The sequence below is a fragment of the Orcinus orca genome, chromosome 7 (genome assembly GCF_937001465.1).
Source record: "Orcinus orca chromosome 7, mOrcOrc1.1, whole genome shotgun sequence".
NCBI classification, from domain to species: Eukaryota; Metazoa; Chordata; class Mammalia; order Artiodactyla; family Delphinidae; genus Orcinus; species Orcinus orca.
The window spans coordinates 11,250,413-11,265,540 of NC_064565.1; the positions used below are offsets into that span (position 1 = coordinate 11,250,413).

The following is a 15,128-nucleotide window of genomic DNA, read 5'->3' on the forward strand; positions in this document are numbered from 1 at the left end:
TAACCATCAAATTACAGCGAATCAGCTAAGACACGTTCGCAAAAAGAACAACTGCAAACCACACTAGTTTCAAGATATCAGCTACTTCGGAACAGGTGCCTTTTCCAAGCTTATTCTGCAGATATAAGGCTGCACGGTAGTATCAATTCGTCTTTCTGAATTCCCGTTTATTCATAGGTTGCTATTTTGCATGGCCATTTCTAGATAGTCTTTGTTGCCAAGAAGTAATGTGCGACGTTCAGTCGGGTTAATAGACCAGGCTGCTCAGTTCTGCCCGCCCCCCGACGGTGTCATTTGGGCCGTCTCCAATTATGAGCTACACTCCACAGCCCCGCTAGAAATATCTGCCTTTAGGCAGAGTGAGGTTTTTGTTTTGTTTGTTTAATACTTTTCTCAGAATAGATTCCCTAAATGGTTTTATATCGCCAGGTCACTTTAATGGCTCTTCAGCTTACCAATAGCGAGCGCTTCATCATAGGCAGGAGGAGTAGTACCTGGCCCTCCTCCCCAACTTCGGCGTTTGGTCTGTTTTTACAAAGTACCTTCTGCTGGGTTAGGGGGCTGCTCACAGACTTGGATGAGATGGTAATTTCCTGGGGAGGACACTAGGTAATCTCCTGGCCTGGCATCTAAGTATGCAGAACCTGGCTCCTGACTCCGAGGGGCGCCCCTCGACCTTGACCTCCCTAGAGGCGAGACTGCGTGGACTGGGAGTCCCCAGTGCCCCGCGAGGGAGTCGGTGCCCAGAAACATCCGTCTGCGGAATTAAAGCGCGAACGTGACCCCCTTTCCTGCCCGGGGCCGCAGCGGGCACTCCGGGCTTGGGGGCCAGCGGGGAGGGAGGTGGTCTCAGCACCGCCGCTCTCTCCACCGTCCTCCCACCCCCTGCGTGTGTTCGCGTTCCAGGGCGGCCCGGGACAGCGGAGGGGGAGCGCCGGGTGGGGCGCCCCGGCGGGGCGAGGGGGCTCGTTCGCGTTTATTATAACTTCCCTCCCTTTTAAAGGAAAGCTATGCCCGGAATCCGGGAGGTGGCGGGCGAAGCCGGCGGGGAGGACGTGACCCGCGCCCGCCGCAGGCCGAGCTCGCGTGTCCCCCGAGACAAGGCGGCGCGGGTGGCGCGGCGCACCCCCTCCCAGCGCTCCAGCGTTGGGCTCCCAGCGCCTCGCCCGCCCCCGCCCACACCTCGTGGGCGGGGCTCCTCCCCCCCCTCCCCAGCTCTCCGGCCGCGGCCCCCACCTCCTGCTCGGGTGGCTGGGCCGGGCTGGGCTGGGCTGGGCTGGGCTGGGCTGGGCGGCGGGCGGAGCGGCTCCCGGCCTTTTTTGGGCGTCTCCTCGCTCCGCGCGGACCTGCGGGAGGGCGCTCGGCGGGCGGCGGCGGCGGCGGCGGCGGAGGCTCTGCGGGTCCCGAGGCGGTCCCGGTTCGGCGCGCTCGGCCACCATGACGGGAAGGTAACTGCCCCCGGGCGGAGGGCGCCGCTGGCCAGGGAGGGGGGCTGCGCGACAGGACCCCCCGCACGCCCGGAGCCCTTCCCGCACGCCGGCCTCGCGCGTCCCCTCCACCTCGGCCGCTCCCGGGCGGCAGCGCCGGTCAGGTCAGCGGCCCCTGCCCCGCGCGTCCCGCCCTCCCGCCGGCCCCTGACAGCGACAGGTGAAGGGCCCGTTCCGTCCGCCGAACCGCCTGCCCCGCACGACGGGGCCGTGAGCCCCGCCCCCTCCGGAGAACCGGGGCTCAGGGCTCAGAGGGGCGGGGACTTGCTCAAGGTCACAACCAACTAAAGGGCAAGGCGTCAAAACCCAGGCTGTCGGCTTCTACCAGCTTCCCTGTGTGATCCTGTGAGGCTTCACCTCTGGAGCCTTCTGTAAGCCAGGAATGGTAAAAATGGTAAAAGGTCTGTCTGGGGGCCTGGCCAGAACTGCCCGCAAACATAGGCTGCGCGGGGATAGGCTGGGGGCAGGAAACTCCTCCAGGCCTGGCCCAGGTTCTGCTCTCATACCCCTTGTGGCCATTGCACAGATGGGGTGACTGAGGCCACAGAGCCCGAGTGACTCACCAGGCCAGTCACATGTCCACCAGTTCCCGGCCAGTGTTGGCCTCTGCGGCCCTTTCTGGAACGTGGCTGGATACAAGTGCGTGACTCACGGCTGGGTGGGAGGGGCTGGTCTCTGAGGTCCGGGCGCCCCCTTCCAGCCAATCCCTGGGAGGAGGATGCTCTTCTTCACCACCCCTTGACTTCGGCAGAAGGGTGGAGGGCACCCTGTGGCTTTGCTGGGGAAAGGGGCTTGGAGAGGCAGTGCCCAGGAGTGGGGAGCGGCCACTCGGGACAGGGTGGGGGACCCAAACCTAGGTGATGTGCAGGGCGGTCACCCAGCCTGCAGGGGCACATTGATCGCTATTAAGGCTGTGGCCCCGAGTCTTAGGGCAGCCCCAGGAACCAGCACGGATCCTGTCACCTGGGGAGTCCTGTGCTTCATATGCGATTTGCTGCCCACTTCCCAGACCCCCTGTCCCGACCCAAGTCTGTGGACAAAGCCAGCTTCCAGCGCTCACCCCTCCTAGTGCTCTCGTGTCCTCCGGTCCCTCGCAGGGCGCCCCTGCGGCTGCCTCGCTCCACACCCTCAGAGCTTCCGGGGAAAAGAAGGGAGAGAGAAGGACAGGGACGGAATCAGGAGCAGCGACAGATGGGTGGTGGGGTGGGGGTGGGATGCGTGGCAGGTGGTTCTCCAGGCGCAGAAGAGATCGTAGGGCAGAGCCGCAGGGTGCCAGCTTCTGTAGCAGCTTCTGCCCAGATTCCCCGGTGGGCGTTGAGGCAGAAACCCTGACGCACCTCTGTTCCCTCAGCAGGAGTCCTCTCAACCCTGAGTCCCAGGGGTCTTCCAGGGAGAGGGGGCCGTCGGGTCAGCCAGACGCAGCCCGGCAGGAGAAGCTGGGAAGGCAGGTGGGGGGTGGGGGTGGGGGAGCAGAGGCCAGCCTGCCCCAGCTGCTGCCTGGCTCCAGCGGGCTCCCTGAGCCTGAAAGATGCTGGTCGTCAAGTGACACAGGGACCAGAGTGAGCCTTGGAAAACACTGAGTCGGGTTTTTCCTTGTGAAGGTAAAACTGCTCATCTTAGAGAGTTTGGAAAAACCCAGAAACAAAAAAGGTAACAGAAACATTAGAAGAAAGAAAGGAAACACCAGCAGTTCCACTCCTCAGAAATGCCCTCAGGAACATTTTGGTGGCTTTCTTCTTTTCTTGTGGTGTATTCTCGTGCTCGTTTGTTTTTCACAAGCTGTGAGTGGTCTGTGAGCACAGTGTTCCACCCTCCTTTGAAGTTTGCCTACCACATGCGGCGCCCATGCCAGGGCTGGCTAGCCTCCCCTCCCCACACAGGCATAGGGGCCAGGCTGGCAGAGCAATGGACATTCAGTCTTTGGGGTGGGCGAGGTTTTTCCTGTCCCAGAAGCTGTGAAGTTTCATTTTCACGCCACCATGCCCTCCACACGTCCACTGCCCCCACGAGATGCCAGGGCAGTTCTCACACCTGGATGCTGGTTCTCCGCACGTCATCCCTTGCTGCCCAGACCAGGCTGACCTTTGGAAATGACCCTGTCCTTGTACGCCTCATGCACCTTCTGGGGCTGTCCCTGCAAACGGCGTAAAGTCCCAGCCCTCCGTGGGACTGGAGCAGATGAGACCAGAGGGAGGGCAGTGGGGAGCCACTGAAGTGACCTGGGGTGACATGCATGACCAGGCATGTCACCCCATGCCTGGGGCTGCTGAGGAAGAGAAGGGGAAGGAGACTGGCCAGGAGGCAAGAAACGGGAGAGCCTCTGCTTGGCAGCCATGGGGCTGGAGAAGAATAGATGGACTCAGGGGACCTGGGGGGTGGAGTCTGGACCCAGGACGGATCCAGGAAGAGGATGCCCAGTTTGTGGTGGCAGGTGTGGGAGTGGACACAGAGCTAGTTTGGGCCATGAAGCATTCGAAGAGCTGTGGTGAGTCTAGGGGCAAACCCTGAGACTGGACATGAGGGCCTGCAGCCCGGGAGAGGGCTGAGCTAGGGCGGAAGAGTGAATGAGGCCTGGAACGTGGGCGTGGTTGCCTAGGGAGCAGCTGTGCTGTGGGAAGAGGCTCAGCCCCAGCTGCAGCCCTGGGGACTCCGGACCTTAAAAACACCGCATCTTTGTTCCAGCTGAAGGGGCCTTTGGCATCACCGGTTTTCAAGCCCGGGTGGGTTATGTCCCCTACCCAGGGACCTGGCCTGGCAGCAGCTGTCTTCCAGAGGGAGCCTGGGACCTGGTGCTCGCAGCAGTGTGACTCAGTGGCTTGGCCTACCCACCAAGTCCCACCCACCGCATGACCGGCATCCGCAGAGGCTGCCAGATGGCAGCTGGGTCCCACGCTCGGTGCGGTGCAGAGTGGGGCTGCTAGAGCCCTCTCCTCACACCTACCAGCCTCCCCCGACCCCGATGTGCTCCCAGCTGCTCCCCACCCTCCTCAGGAATACGGCCAGTGACCCCCTCAGCAGAGGAACCTGCCGAGGTGCAGCTAGGGTGGCAGCCAGAGCCCTCAGGACAGCACATGGGGCTGTGATGGAGTCGAGGTTTTAAGCCCAGTGGGAAGCAGGTGACACGGGACGTGCAGCTGAGGCCTGAGCCCCAGGCTGGGCCCCGCCCATGGCCCCTCACCGCCTCCCTTTTCCTCTGCTTCTAGTGTAGACTCCCCTCTCTGGCTGGCCTGACCTGTAGTGTGTGCCCAGTTCCGTGCTATAACAACACCTCTACCTGGGCTCACTTCAAGCTACCCACGTGATGTGAAGCAGTTCACGAAATTCCTGAAAACTGAGCAGTCAGCAGTGTGATCTGGCCCAGGGTGGCCCGGGCACACCGCTGTGGAGAGGCACCAGGCGTTCCCTGCACAGAGGCTGGCCCGCCTCTCCGGCGACACTGCTGCTCCCCGCTCCCACCTACCACACGCAGATTCTCACTTAAACCTTCCTGGGGACTTCATTTCTAGGTGGGGAGTGGGGCAGAGGGAGGTCCCTGAACTCTGCTCCTTGCTCTGTTTATTCCGATCTTCTGAATTTCTGATGATGTCTATTTACTCGAATTTCCCGTGAGGCAAGAAGGTTGGAATACACCACTCATCATCTCAGGCAAAGGATCTGGGCGAGTCGTCTTCGGCCCCCCAGTGAGGTTGACTCTGGCGGAGACGCTGTTTGTGGTGGTGTCGCTGGCTCCCCTGGGGGTGGCACTAACCACCCAGCCGGAGAGGCAGCGCCATCTCATGCCTTGCTGGCGGCTGCCCTGGCCCTTGTCTCTGCCCTAGTAAGTGACATAGTTGCATTCATCGCTACGTGTGTGCTGCTTAAACATTTGAGATAGGAATCCCATGCCATGAAATTCACTGTTTCAGAGTGTACAGGTCAGTGGCTTTTAGTACATTCACCACGTTATGCAACCATCACTACTAATCTAGAACATTTTCATCACTCCCAAAAGAAACCGATTTGCAGTCAATTCCCACCCCCCCCCCCCCCCAGCCCTTGGCAATTCCTAGTCTGCTTTCCGTCTCTACAGATTTGCCTGTTCTGGACGTTTCATATAGATGGAACCGTACATTAAGTCACTTTTTTTTTTTTTTTTGCCTGGCTTCTTTCATTTAGCATCATGTTTTCAAGGTTCATTTATGTTGTCATATGAATCAGTACTTTGTTCCATTTTTTTTTTTTTTTAACATCTTTATTGGAGTATAATTGCTTTACAATGGTATGTTAGTTTCAGCTTCACAACAAAATGAATCAGTTATATATATACATATATTCCCATATCTCTTCCCGCTTGCGTCTCCCTCCCTCCCACCCTCCCTATCCCACCCCTCCAGGCGGTCACAAAGCACCGAGCTGATCTCCCTGTGCTATGCGGCTGCTTCCCACTAGCTAACTACCTTACTTTTGGTAGTGTATATATGTCCATGCCTCTTTATCGCTTTGTCACCGTTTACCCTTCCCCCTCCCCATAGCCTCAAGTCCATTCTCTAGTAAGTCTGTGTCTTTATCCCTGTTTCACCCCTAGGTTTTTCATGACATTTTTTTTCTTAAATTCCATATGTATGTGTTAGCATACAGTATTTGTCTCTCTCTTTCTGACTTACTTCACTCTGTATGACAGACTCTAGGTCTATCCACCTCATTACAAATAGCTCGATTTCGTCTCTTTTTATGGCTGAGTAATATTCCATTGTATATATGTGCCACATCTTCTTTATCCATTCATCCGATGGTGGACACTTAGGTTGTTTCCATCTCTGGGCTATTGTAAATAGAGCTGCAATGAACATTTTGGTACATGACTCTTTTTGAATTATAGTTTTCTCAGGGTATATGCCCAGTAGTGGGATTGCTGGGTCATATGGTAGTTCTATTTGTAGCTTTTTAAGGAACCTCCATACTGTTCTCCACAGTGGCTGTATCAATTTACATTCCCACCAACAGTGTAAGAGGGTTCCCTTTTCTCCACACCCTCTCCAGCATTTATTGTTTCTAGATTTTTTGATGATGGCCATTCTGACTGGTGTGAGATGATATCTCATTGTAGTTTTGATTTGCATTTCTCTAATGATTAGTGATGTTGAGCATTCTTTCATGTGTTTGTTGGCACTCTGTATATCTTCTTTGGAGAAATGTCTATTTAGGTCTTCTGCCCATTTTTGGATTGGGTTGTTTGTTTTTTTGTTATTAAGCTGCATGAGCTGCTTATAAATTTTGGAGATTAATCCTTTGTCCGTTGCTTCATTTGCAAATATTTTCTCCCATTCTGAGGGTTGTCTTTTGGTCTTCTTTATGGTTTCCTTTGCTGCACAAAAGCTTTTAAGTTTCATTAGGTCCCATTTGTTTACTTTTGGTTTTATTTCCATTTCTCTAGGAGGTGGGTCAAAAAGGACCTTGCTGTGATTTATGTCATAGAGTGTTCTGCCTATGTTTTCCTCTAAGAGTTTGATAGTTTCCGGCCTTACATTTAGGTCTTTAATCCATTTTGAGCTTATTTTTGTGTATGGTGTTAGGGAGTGATCTAATCTCATACTTTTACATGTACCTGTCCAGTTTTCCCAGCACCACTTATTGAATAGGCTGTCCTTTCTCCACTGTACATTTCTGCCTCCTTTGTCAAAGATAAGGTGACCATATGTGCGTGGGTTTATCTCTGGGCTTTCTATCCTGTTCCATTGATCTATCTTTCTGTTTTTGTGCCAGTACCATACCGTCTTGATAACTGTAGCTTTGTAGTATAGTCTGAAGTCTGGGAGCCTGATTCCTCCAGTTCCTTCTTTCGTTCTCAAGATTGCTTTGGCTATTCGGGGTCTTTTGTGTTTCCATACAAATTGCAAAATTTTTTGTTCTAGTTCTGTGAAAAATGCCAGTGGTAGTTTGATAGGGATTGCATTGAATCTATAGATTGCTTTGGGTAGTAGAGTCATTTTCACAATGTTGATTCTTCCAATCCAAGAACATGGTATATCTCTCCATCTATTTGTATCATCTTTAATTTCTTTCATCAGTGTCTTATAATTTTCTGCATACAGATCTTTTGTCTCCTTAGGTAGGTTTATTCCTAGATATTTTATTCTTTTTGTTGCAATGGTAAATGGGAGTGTTTTCTTGATTTCACTTTCAGATTTTTCATCATTAGTGTATAGGAATGCCAGAGATTTCTGTGCATTAATTTTGTATCCTGCCACTTTACCAAATTCATTGATTAGCTCTAGTAGTTTTCTGGTAGCATCTTTAGGATTCTCTATGTATAGGATCATGTCATCTGCAAACAGTGACAGCTTTACTTCTTCTTTTCCGATTTGGATTCCTTTTATTTCCTTTTCTTCTCTGATTGCTGTGGCTAAAACTTCCAAAACTATGTTGAATAAGAGTGGTGAGAGTGGGCAACCTTGTCTTGTTCCTGATCTTAGTGGAAATGCTTTCAGTTTTTCACCATTGAGGATGATGTTTGCTGTGGGCTTGTCATATATGGCCTTTATTATGTTGAGGAAAGTTCCCTCTATGCCTACTTTCTGCAGGGTTTTTATCATAAATGGGTGTTGAATTTTGTCAAAAGCTTTCTCTGCATCTATTGAGATGATCATATGGTTTTTCTCCTTCAGTTTGTTAATATGGTTTATCACATTGATAGATTTGCGTATATTGAAGAATCCTTGCATTCCTGGAATAAACCCCACTTGATCATGGTGTATGATCCTTTTAATGTGCTGTTGGATTCTGTTTGCTAGTATTTTGTTGAGGATTTTTGCATCTATGTTCATCAGTGATATTGGCCTGTAGTTTTCTTTCTTTGTGACATCCTTGTCTGGTTTTGGTATCAAGGTGATGGTGGCCTCGTAGAAGGAGTTTGGGGGTTTTCCTCCCTCTGCTATATGTTCCATTTTTTAGCCAAATATTACCTTATATGGATATACCACGTTTTGTCTATATGTTCACCTGTGGTGGACATTTGAATTGTTTCCAGTTTTGGCTCTTATGAATAATGCTGCTGTGAACATCCCTATATATATTTTCTACTTTCTGGAGCAAACACCTAGGAGTGGAATTGCTGAGTCACATAGTAACTCTGTGTTAAATTTTTTGAGGAATTGCCAAGCTGTTTTCCAAGTAATAGCACAATTTTTACATTCCCACCAGGAACGTGTGAGGGTTCCAGTTCTCCACGTCCTAATTAATACATCATTATCTGCATTAGTAGGTGTAAAGTGGTATCACATTATAGTTTTGACTTTTATTTCCCTAGTGACTTGTGATGTTGGACACTTTTTCAGGTGCTTATTGGCCACTTGTATATCTTCTTTGGAGAAATGTCTACTCAAATTCTGTACCCATTTTAAAATTGGATTCTTTTTATTGTTGGGTTGTAAGAGTTCTTTTTGTATTCTGGATATTAGACACTCGTCAGATATATGATTTGCACATACTTTCTGCTGTGGATTGTCTTTTAACTTGCCTGATAGTGTCCTTCAATGCACAAAAGTTTAAATTTTGATGAAGTCCTATTTACCTATTTATTTTTGATGGCTTGAGTTTTTGGTTTCATATCTAGGAAACTGTTACCTAATCAATGGAGATTTATACCTATGTTTTTTTCTAGGAGTTCTTTAGTGTTAACTCTAATATTTCAGTTTTCAATCCATTACGAGTCAGTTTTTATTTATTTTTTATTTTTTATGAGTCAGTTTGTATATATGACCTGAAGTAGAGGTTTAAAATCATTCTTTTTCATGTGGTTATTAAGTGGTTCTAGCATCATTTGTTGACAAGACTATTCTTTCCTCAATGAATTGTCTTGGCAGGCTTGTCAAAAATCAATTGACCCTGGATGTATGGGATTATTTCTGAATTCTCAATCCGATTCCACTGATGTACGTGCTTATCCTTATGCCAGTACCATACTGTTTTGATTACTGTAACTCTGTAGTAAGTTATGAAATTGGGAAATGTGAGTCCTCTGACTTTGTTCTTTTTCAAGTTGTTTTGAACAACTATTCTGAGTCTCTTGCATTTATTTCCATATGAATTTTAGGATTAGTCTGCCCATTTCTGTAAAAAAGGCAGTTGGAATTTTGATACGGATTGTGTTGAATCCATAGGTCATTTGGGGGGGAAGGTATTGCTATCTTAACAATGTTAGGTTTTCTAATCTATGAACATGGGATGCCTTTCCATTTATTTAGGTCTTCTTTTATTTCTTTCAACAATGTTGCATAGTTATCAGTGTATAAGGCTTACACTTCTTTGGTTAAATTTATTTCTAAGTATTTTTTCTTATTTATTTATTTATTTATGGCTGCGTTGGGCCTTCGTTGCTGCGCACAGGTGCAGCAAGCGGGGGCTACTCTTCGTTGCAGTGCGTGGGCTTCTCATTGTGATGGCTTCTCTTGTTGCAGAGCATGGGCTCTAGGCACACAGGCTTCAGTAGTTGTGGTTTGCAGGCTCTAGAGCACAGGCTCAGTAGTTGTGGTGCATGGGCTTAGTTGTTCCATGCATGTGGGATCTTCCTGGCCCAGGGCTGGAACCTGTGTCCCCTGCATTGGCAGGCAGATTCTTAACAACTGTGCCACCAGGGAAGCCCCGTATGTTTTCTTTTTGATGCTATTAAAAATGGAATTGTTTTATTAATTTTATATTCAGATTGCTCATTGCTAGTGACTTTTTGTATATTGTTTTTTATCCTGCAACCTTGCTGAATTAATTTACTAGCTGTAATAGGTGTGTGTGTGTGTGTGTGTGTGTGTGTGTGTGTGTGTCAGGGGGGAGTTCTTTAGGGTTTTCTGTATATAAGAAAATGTGATGCACAATTAGAGATAGTTTTACTCCTTCTTTCCAATCTGGATGCCTTTCATTTTCTTTTCCTGCCTAGTTGTCTTTGCTAGAACCTCCAGTGCAATGTTGAAAATAAATGAGAAGGCTGGATATCTTGTCTCGTTCTTGACCTTAGAGGGAAACCTTTCAGTCTTTTACAATTAAGTATGATGTTAGCTGTGGTTTTTTTGCAGTTTGAAGAAATTCCCTTCTATTCCTAGATCCTTGAGTTTTGTTTTGTTTTGTTTTGTTTTAATCATGAAAGGTGTTGGATTTTGTCAAGTGTGTTTTCTGCATTCACTGAGATGATCATGTGGTGTTTTCCCTTTATTCTACTGATATGATGTATTGTATCAATTTTTTAATGTTAAAACAACCTTATCTTCCTGAGATAAATCCCATTTGGTCATGTTGTATAATGCTTGTTATAGGATTCTAGATTCAGTTTTGTTGAGGACATCTGTATTCATAAGGGATATCGATCTGTAGTTTTCTTGTGATGTCATTGTCTGGTGTTGGTATTAGGGCAATACTGGCCTCACTGAGTTAGGGTGTTCCCTCTTGGTTGATTTTTGGGAAGATTTTTATGAAGGACTGGTGTTAATTCTACTTAAACATTTGATAAAATTCGCTAATAAAACCATCTGGTCCTGGGGTCCTCTTTGTGGGAAGTTTCTTTTTCTTTTTCTTTTTTTTTTTAATTACTAACCTATCCCCTGTACTTGTTACTGGTCTATTTGGATTTTCTGTTTCTTCTTGAGTCAGTTTGGGTAATTTATATCTTTCTAGGAATTTGTCCATTTCAACTAGGTTATTTAATTTGTTGGCATATGATTGTGCATAGTATTTCTTTACAATCCTTTAAATTTCTCTAAGTTCAGTCCCTTGTTTCATTCTGAATTTTAGTCATTTGAATGTTCTCTTTTTTTCTTGGTCAGACTAGATAAAGATTTGTTAAGTTTTGATGATCTTACCAATGAACCAACTTTTGGTTTCATAGATTTTCTCTATTTTTTTCTAGTTTCTATCTGATTTATTTCTGCTCTAATCCTTATTATTTCCTTCTTTTGCTTACTTTGAGTTTAGTTTACTAATCTGTTTGTAGTTCCTTAAAATGGGAGGTTAACTTATTGATTTGAGATTTTTTTACTGTAGATATTTACGGTTATAAATTGAGCACCACTTGAGCTTCATCCAATAAATTTTGGTCTGTTGTGTTTTCATTTCATTCATTCCAAAGTATTTCCTAAATTCCCTTGTGTTTTCTTCTTTGGTTCATTGGTTCTTTAGGAGTATGTTGTGTAATTTCCATATACTTGTGAATTTACTAACTTTCCTTTTATGATTGATTTTAATTTTATTCTGCTGTGGCCTGAGAATATGCTTCTTATGATCTCAATCATTTTAAATTTATTGAGGCTTTTTTTCTTTTTTTTTTTTTGCGGTACATGGGCCTCTCACTGTCGTGGCCTCTCCCATTGCGGAGCACAGGCTCCGGATGCGCAGGTTCAACGGCCACGGCTCATGGGCCCAGCCGTTCTGCGGCATGTGGGATCTTCCCGGACCGGGGCACGAACCCGTGTCCCCTGCATCAGCAGGCGGACTCTCAACCACTGCACCACCAGGGAAGCCCTGAGGCTTGTTTTATGTCCTAATATATGGTCTGTCCTGGAGAATGTTCCATGTGTCCTTAAGAAGAATGTATATTCTGCTATTGTTGGGTGGAGTGTTCTATAGATGTCTTTTAGGCCTAGTTGGCTTATAGTGTTGTTTATGTTTTCTATATCCTTGCTTAGCTTCTATATAATGGTCTATCCATTATTGACAGTGGAGTATTGAAGTCTCTAGCTATTATTTTTAAATTATCTATTTTTCTCAGTTCTGTCAATTTTTGCTTCAGGTATTTTGGGGCTTTGTTGTTAGGTGCATATGTTTATACTTGTTATTTCTTCTTTATGGATTAACTCTTTTATCATCATAAAATCTCCTTCTTTGCTCTTGTAACAATTTTTGCCTTGAAGTCTATTTTGTCTGATAGTATAGCCACTCCAGTTCTCTTTTGTTTGCTGTTTGAATGGTATATCTTTTCCATTCTTTTATTTTCAGCTTTTTGTGTTTTTGAATCTAAAGTGAACCTCTTGTAGAAAGCATATAGTTGGATCACATTTAAAATATCCATTTAAAAAAGTTCAAAAAATTTTAATTGGAAAGTTTAATCCATTTATATGTAATGTAATTACTGATAACTGGGGTTTACATCTGCCAGTTTCCTATTTTTTTCTATTTGTCTTACATCTTTTTTGTTTCTTAATTCCTACACCATTGCCTTCTTTTGTGTTAAATTATTTCATTATGCAGTCATCTTTAAACCAGATGGGAAAAAAAGGTTTACAAACAAAAAATACATTTATACTGTCTTTTATATTTATCTTATGGTTACCTTTACTGCTCTTAATTTCTTTTTTGTTTTTAAATAATTTAACAGGTTCTTCTCTTTTTTCCCTATTTATTTTTTCCTGCATTCGGTCTTCGTTGCTCTGTGTGGGCTTTCTCTAGTTGCGGTGAGCGGGGGCTACTCTTCGTTGCAGTGCTCAGGTTTCTCATTGCAGTAGCTTCTCTTGTTGTGGAGCACGGGCTCTAGGCTCGCAGCCTTCAGTAGTTGTGGCCCACGGGCTCAGTAGTTGTGGCTCACAGGCTCTAGAGCACAGGCTCAGTTGTTGTGGAGGACAGGGTTAGTTGCTCCAAGGCATGTGGGATCTTCCCGGATGAGGGATTGAATTTGTGTCCCCACCATGCTGGCAGGCGGATTCCTAACTGCCACTGCACCACCAGGGAAGTCCCTGCTCTTAATTTCTTCATGTGGATTTGAATTATTGTCTAGTGTCCTTTCATTTCATCCTGAAGGACTCTCTTTAGTATTTCTTTTCAACTCTAGGATTTGTTTTTGGTCCCATTTTATAATTTCTCTCTCTTTATTGATATTCTCCATTTGGTGAGAGATTTTCATACTTTTCTTTAGTTTTTTAGATCTGGCTTCCTTTAGTTCTTTGAACGTATTTGTATCAGATGATTTGAGGTCTGTCTAGTAAGTCTAACATTTGGGCTTCCTCAGGGACAGTTTCTGTTGATTGCTCTCTTTTTAATGTGTCTAGGTCATTTTTTTTGTTGTTTCTTTGCGTGTATCATAATTTTTGCTGAGAACGGGACTTTTCAAATAAAATAACGTGGCAGCTCTGGAAACCAGATTCTCCCTACTCCCCAGGGTTTGTTGTTGCTGCTTATTGTTTGTTTAGTGAGTTTTCTGAACAGATTCTGTAAAGTCTGTATCTCTGTCATTTGTGGCCACTGAAGTCTCTGCCTGGTTAGTTTAGTAGTCAGCTAATGATTGGACAGAGATTTTCTTGAATGTCTGAAACCAGTAAGTCTCCCAGCCTTTACTGAAGGCTCTGAGTGTATGTTGGGGCACAGTTTCAACATCCAACCAGGCATTTTACAACTCCGCCTTAGTCTTCACTTCCTGATTGTACAGAGCCCAAAAGGTCCATCAGAAGTGAGAGCTTAGGACCTTCTAAGGACTTTCCTGAGCATGCACGTAGCCCTGGGCATTCGCATGGCCTTCTAGATTCCCAGGAATATGTCGGTTCTTTTTGAAGCCCCTAAGGACATCTTATTCCCAACTGTCCCCTTTGCTTGTGACAACGGCAGCTATGATAGTAATACATAGGTAGCTGTGATAGTAACACATTTGAAAAACTCACCCCAGGAGAGGCTCTGAGCACTGGGTAAGTGTGAGTGAGGTCACATAAAAACCAGCCTTTCAAGTGGGATCTTCCAGGGAAGACCAGGTCTTTCTCCTTTGGGAATGAAGCTTTGACAGAGTTTCCGCCCTGTTCTGCTCCCTCATTACTGGGAATGCAGCCAGTTACTTTTCCAGGCAGCTATGGAGTTAGGAAGTGGGGATTAAGGACTAGGGTAAATGAAAACACCAAAGAGGTGTTCTTACCAAGATTCAGCTTTTATAACCCCCTCCCAGCTGGTTATTTTTTTAATTGATCTATTGTTATTGAGGTATAATTGACATACAACATTATGTTCGTTTTAGCTGTACAACATAATGATTTGATATTTGTATATATTGTGAAATGATCACCACAATAAGTCTAGTTAACATCTAGTTAACTAGACACCATAGTTATAAAAAATTTTTTTCCTTGTGATGAGGACTTTTTAGATTTATTCTCTTAGCAACTTTCAAATATGAAATACAGTATATAGTCACCATGCTGTACGTTACATTCCCATGATTTATTTGTCTTATAAAAAGAAGTTTGTATCCTTTGACCCCCTTCACCCATTTCACCCTTCCGCCGCACCCCCACCTCTGGCAACCATCGATCTGTTCTCTGTATCTGACCTGGGCTTTTTGTTTTGTTTTGTTTTTAAAATTCCAAGTATAAATGTGGCCACACAGTATGTGTCTTTCTCTGTCTGACTTATTTCACTTAGTGCAATAGCCTCAAGTTTCATCCATATTTTCTCAAATGGCAAGATTTCATTCTTTTTTATGGCTGCATAGTATTCCACTGCATTTATATACCACAGCTTCTTTATCCATTCATCCATTGATGGACACTTAGGTTGTTTCCATATTTTGGCTATTGTAAATAATGCTGCAATGAACATAGAGGTGTGTATATCTTTTCAAATAGTGTTTTTGTTTTCTTCAGATAAATACCCAGAAGTGGAATTGCTGGATCATATGGTAGTTCTATTTTTAATTTTTTGAGGAAC

General features: G+C 46.0%; 1 protein-coding gene across 3 annotated transcripts in view; it reads left to right on the plus strand.

Moving 5' to 3' along the window:
• The first annotated feature begins 1,226 nt into the window (after positions 1 to 1,226).
• Positions 1,227 to 15,128, plus strand: part of LIMS2 (LIM zinc finger domain containing 2) — a 38,318-nt gene continuing 24,416 nt past the window's right edge. The window contains exon 1 of one of the 3 annotated variants that reach the window (XM_049712178.1): positions 1,227 to 1,448. In XM_049712178.1, the coding sequence (XP_049568135.1) occupies positions 1,438 to 1,448 (11 nt within the window). In that variant the 5' untranslated portion in view covers positions 1,227 to 1,437. The other 2 variants (XM_004276864.3, XM_033400158.2) reach the window with 2 other exon arrangements.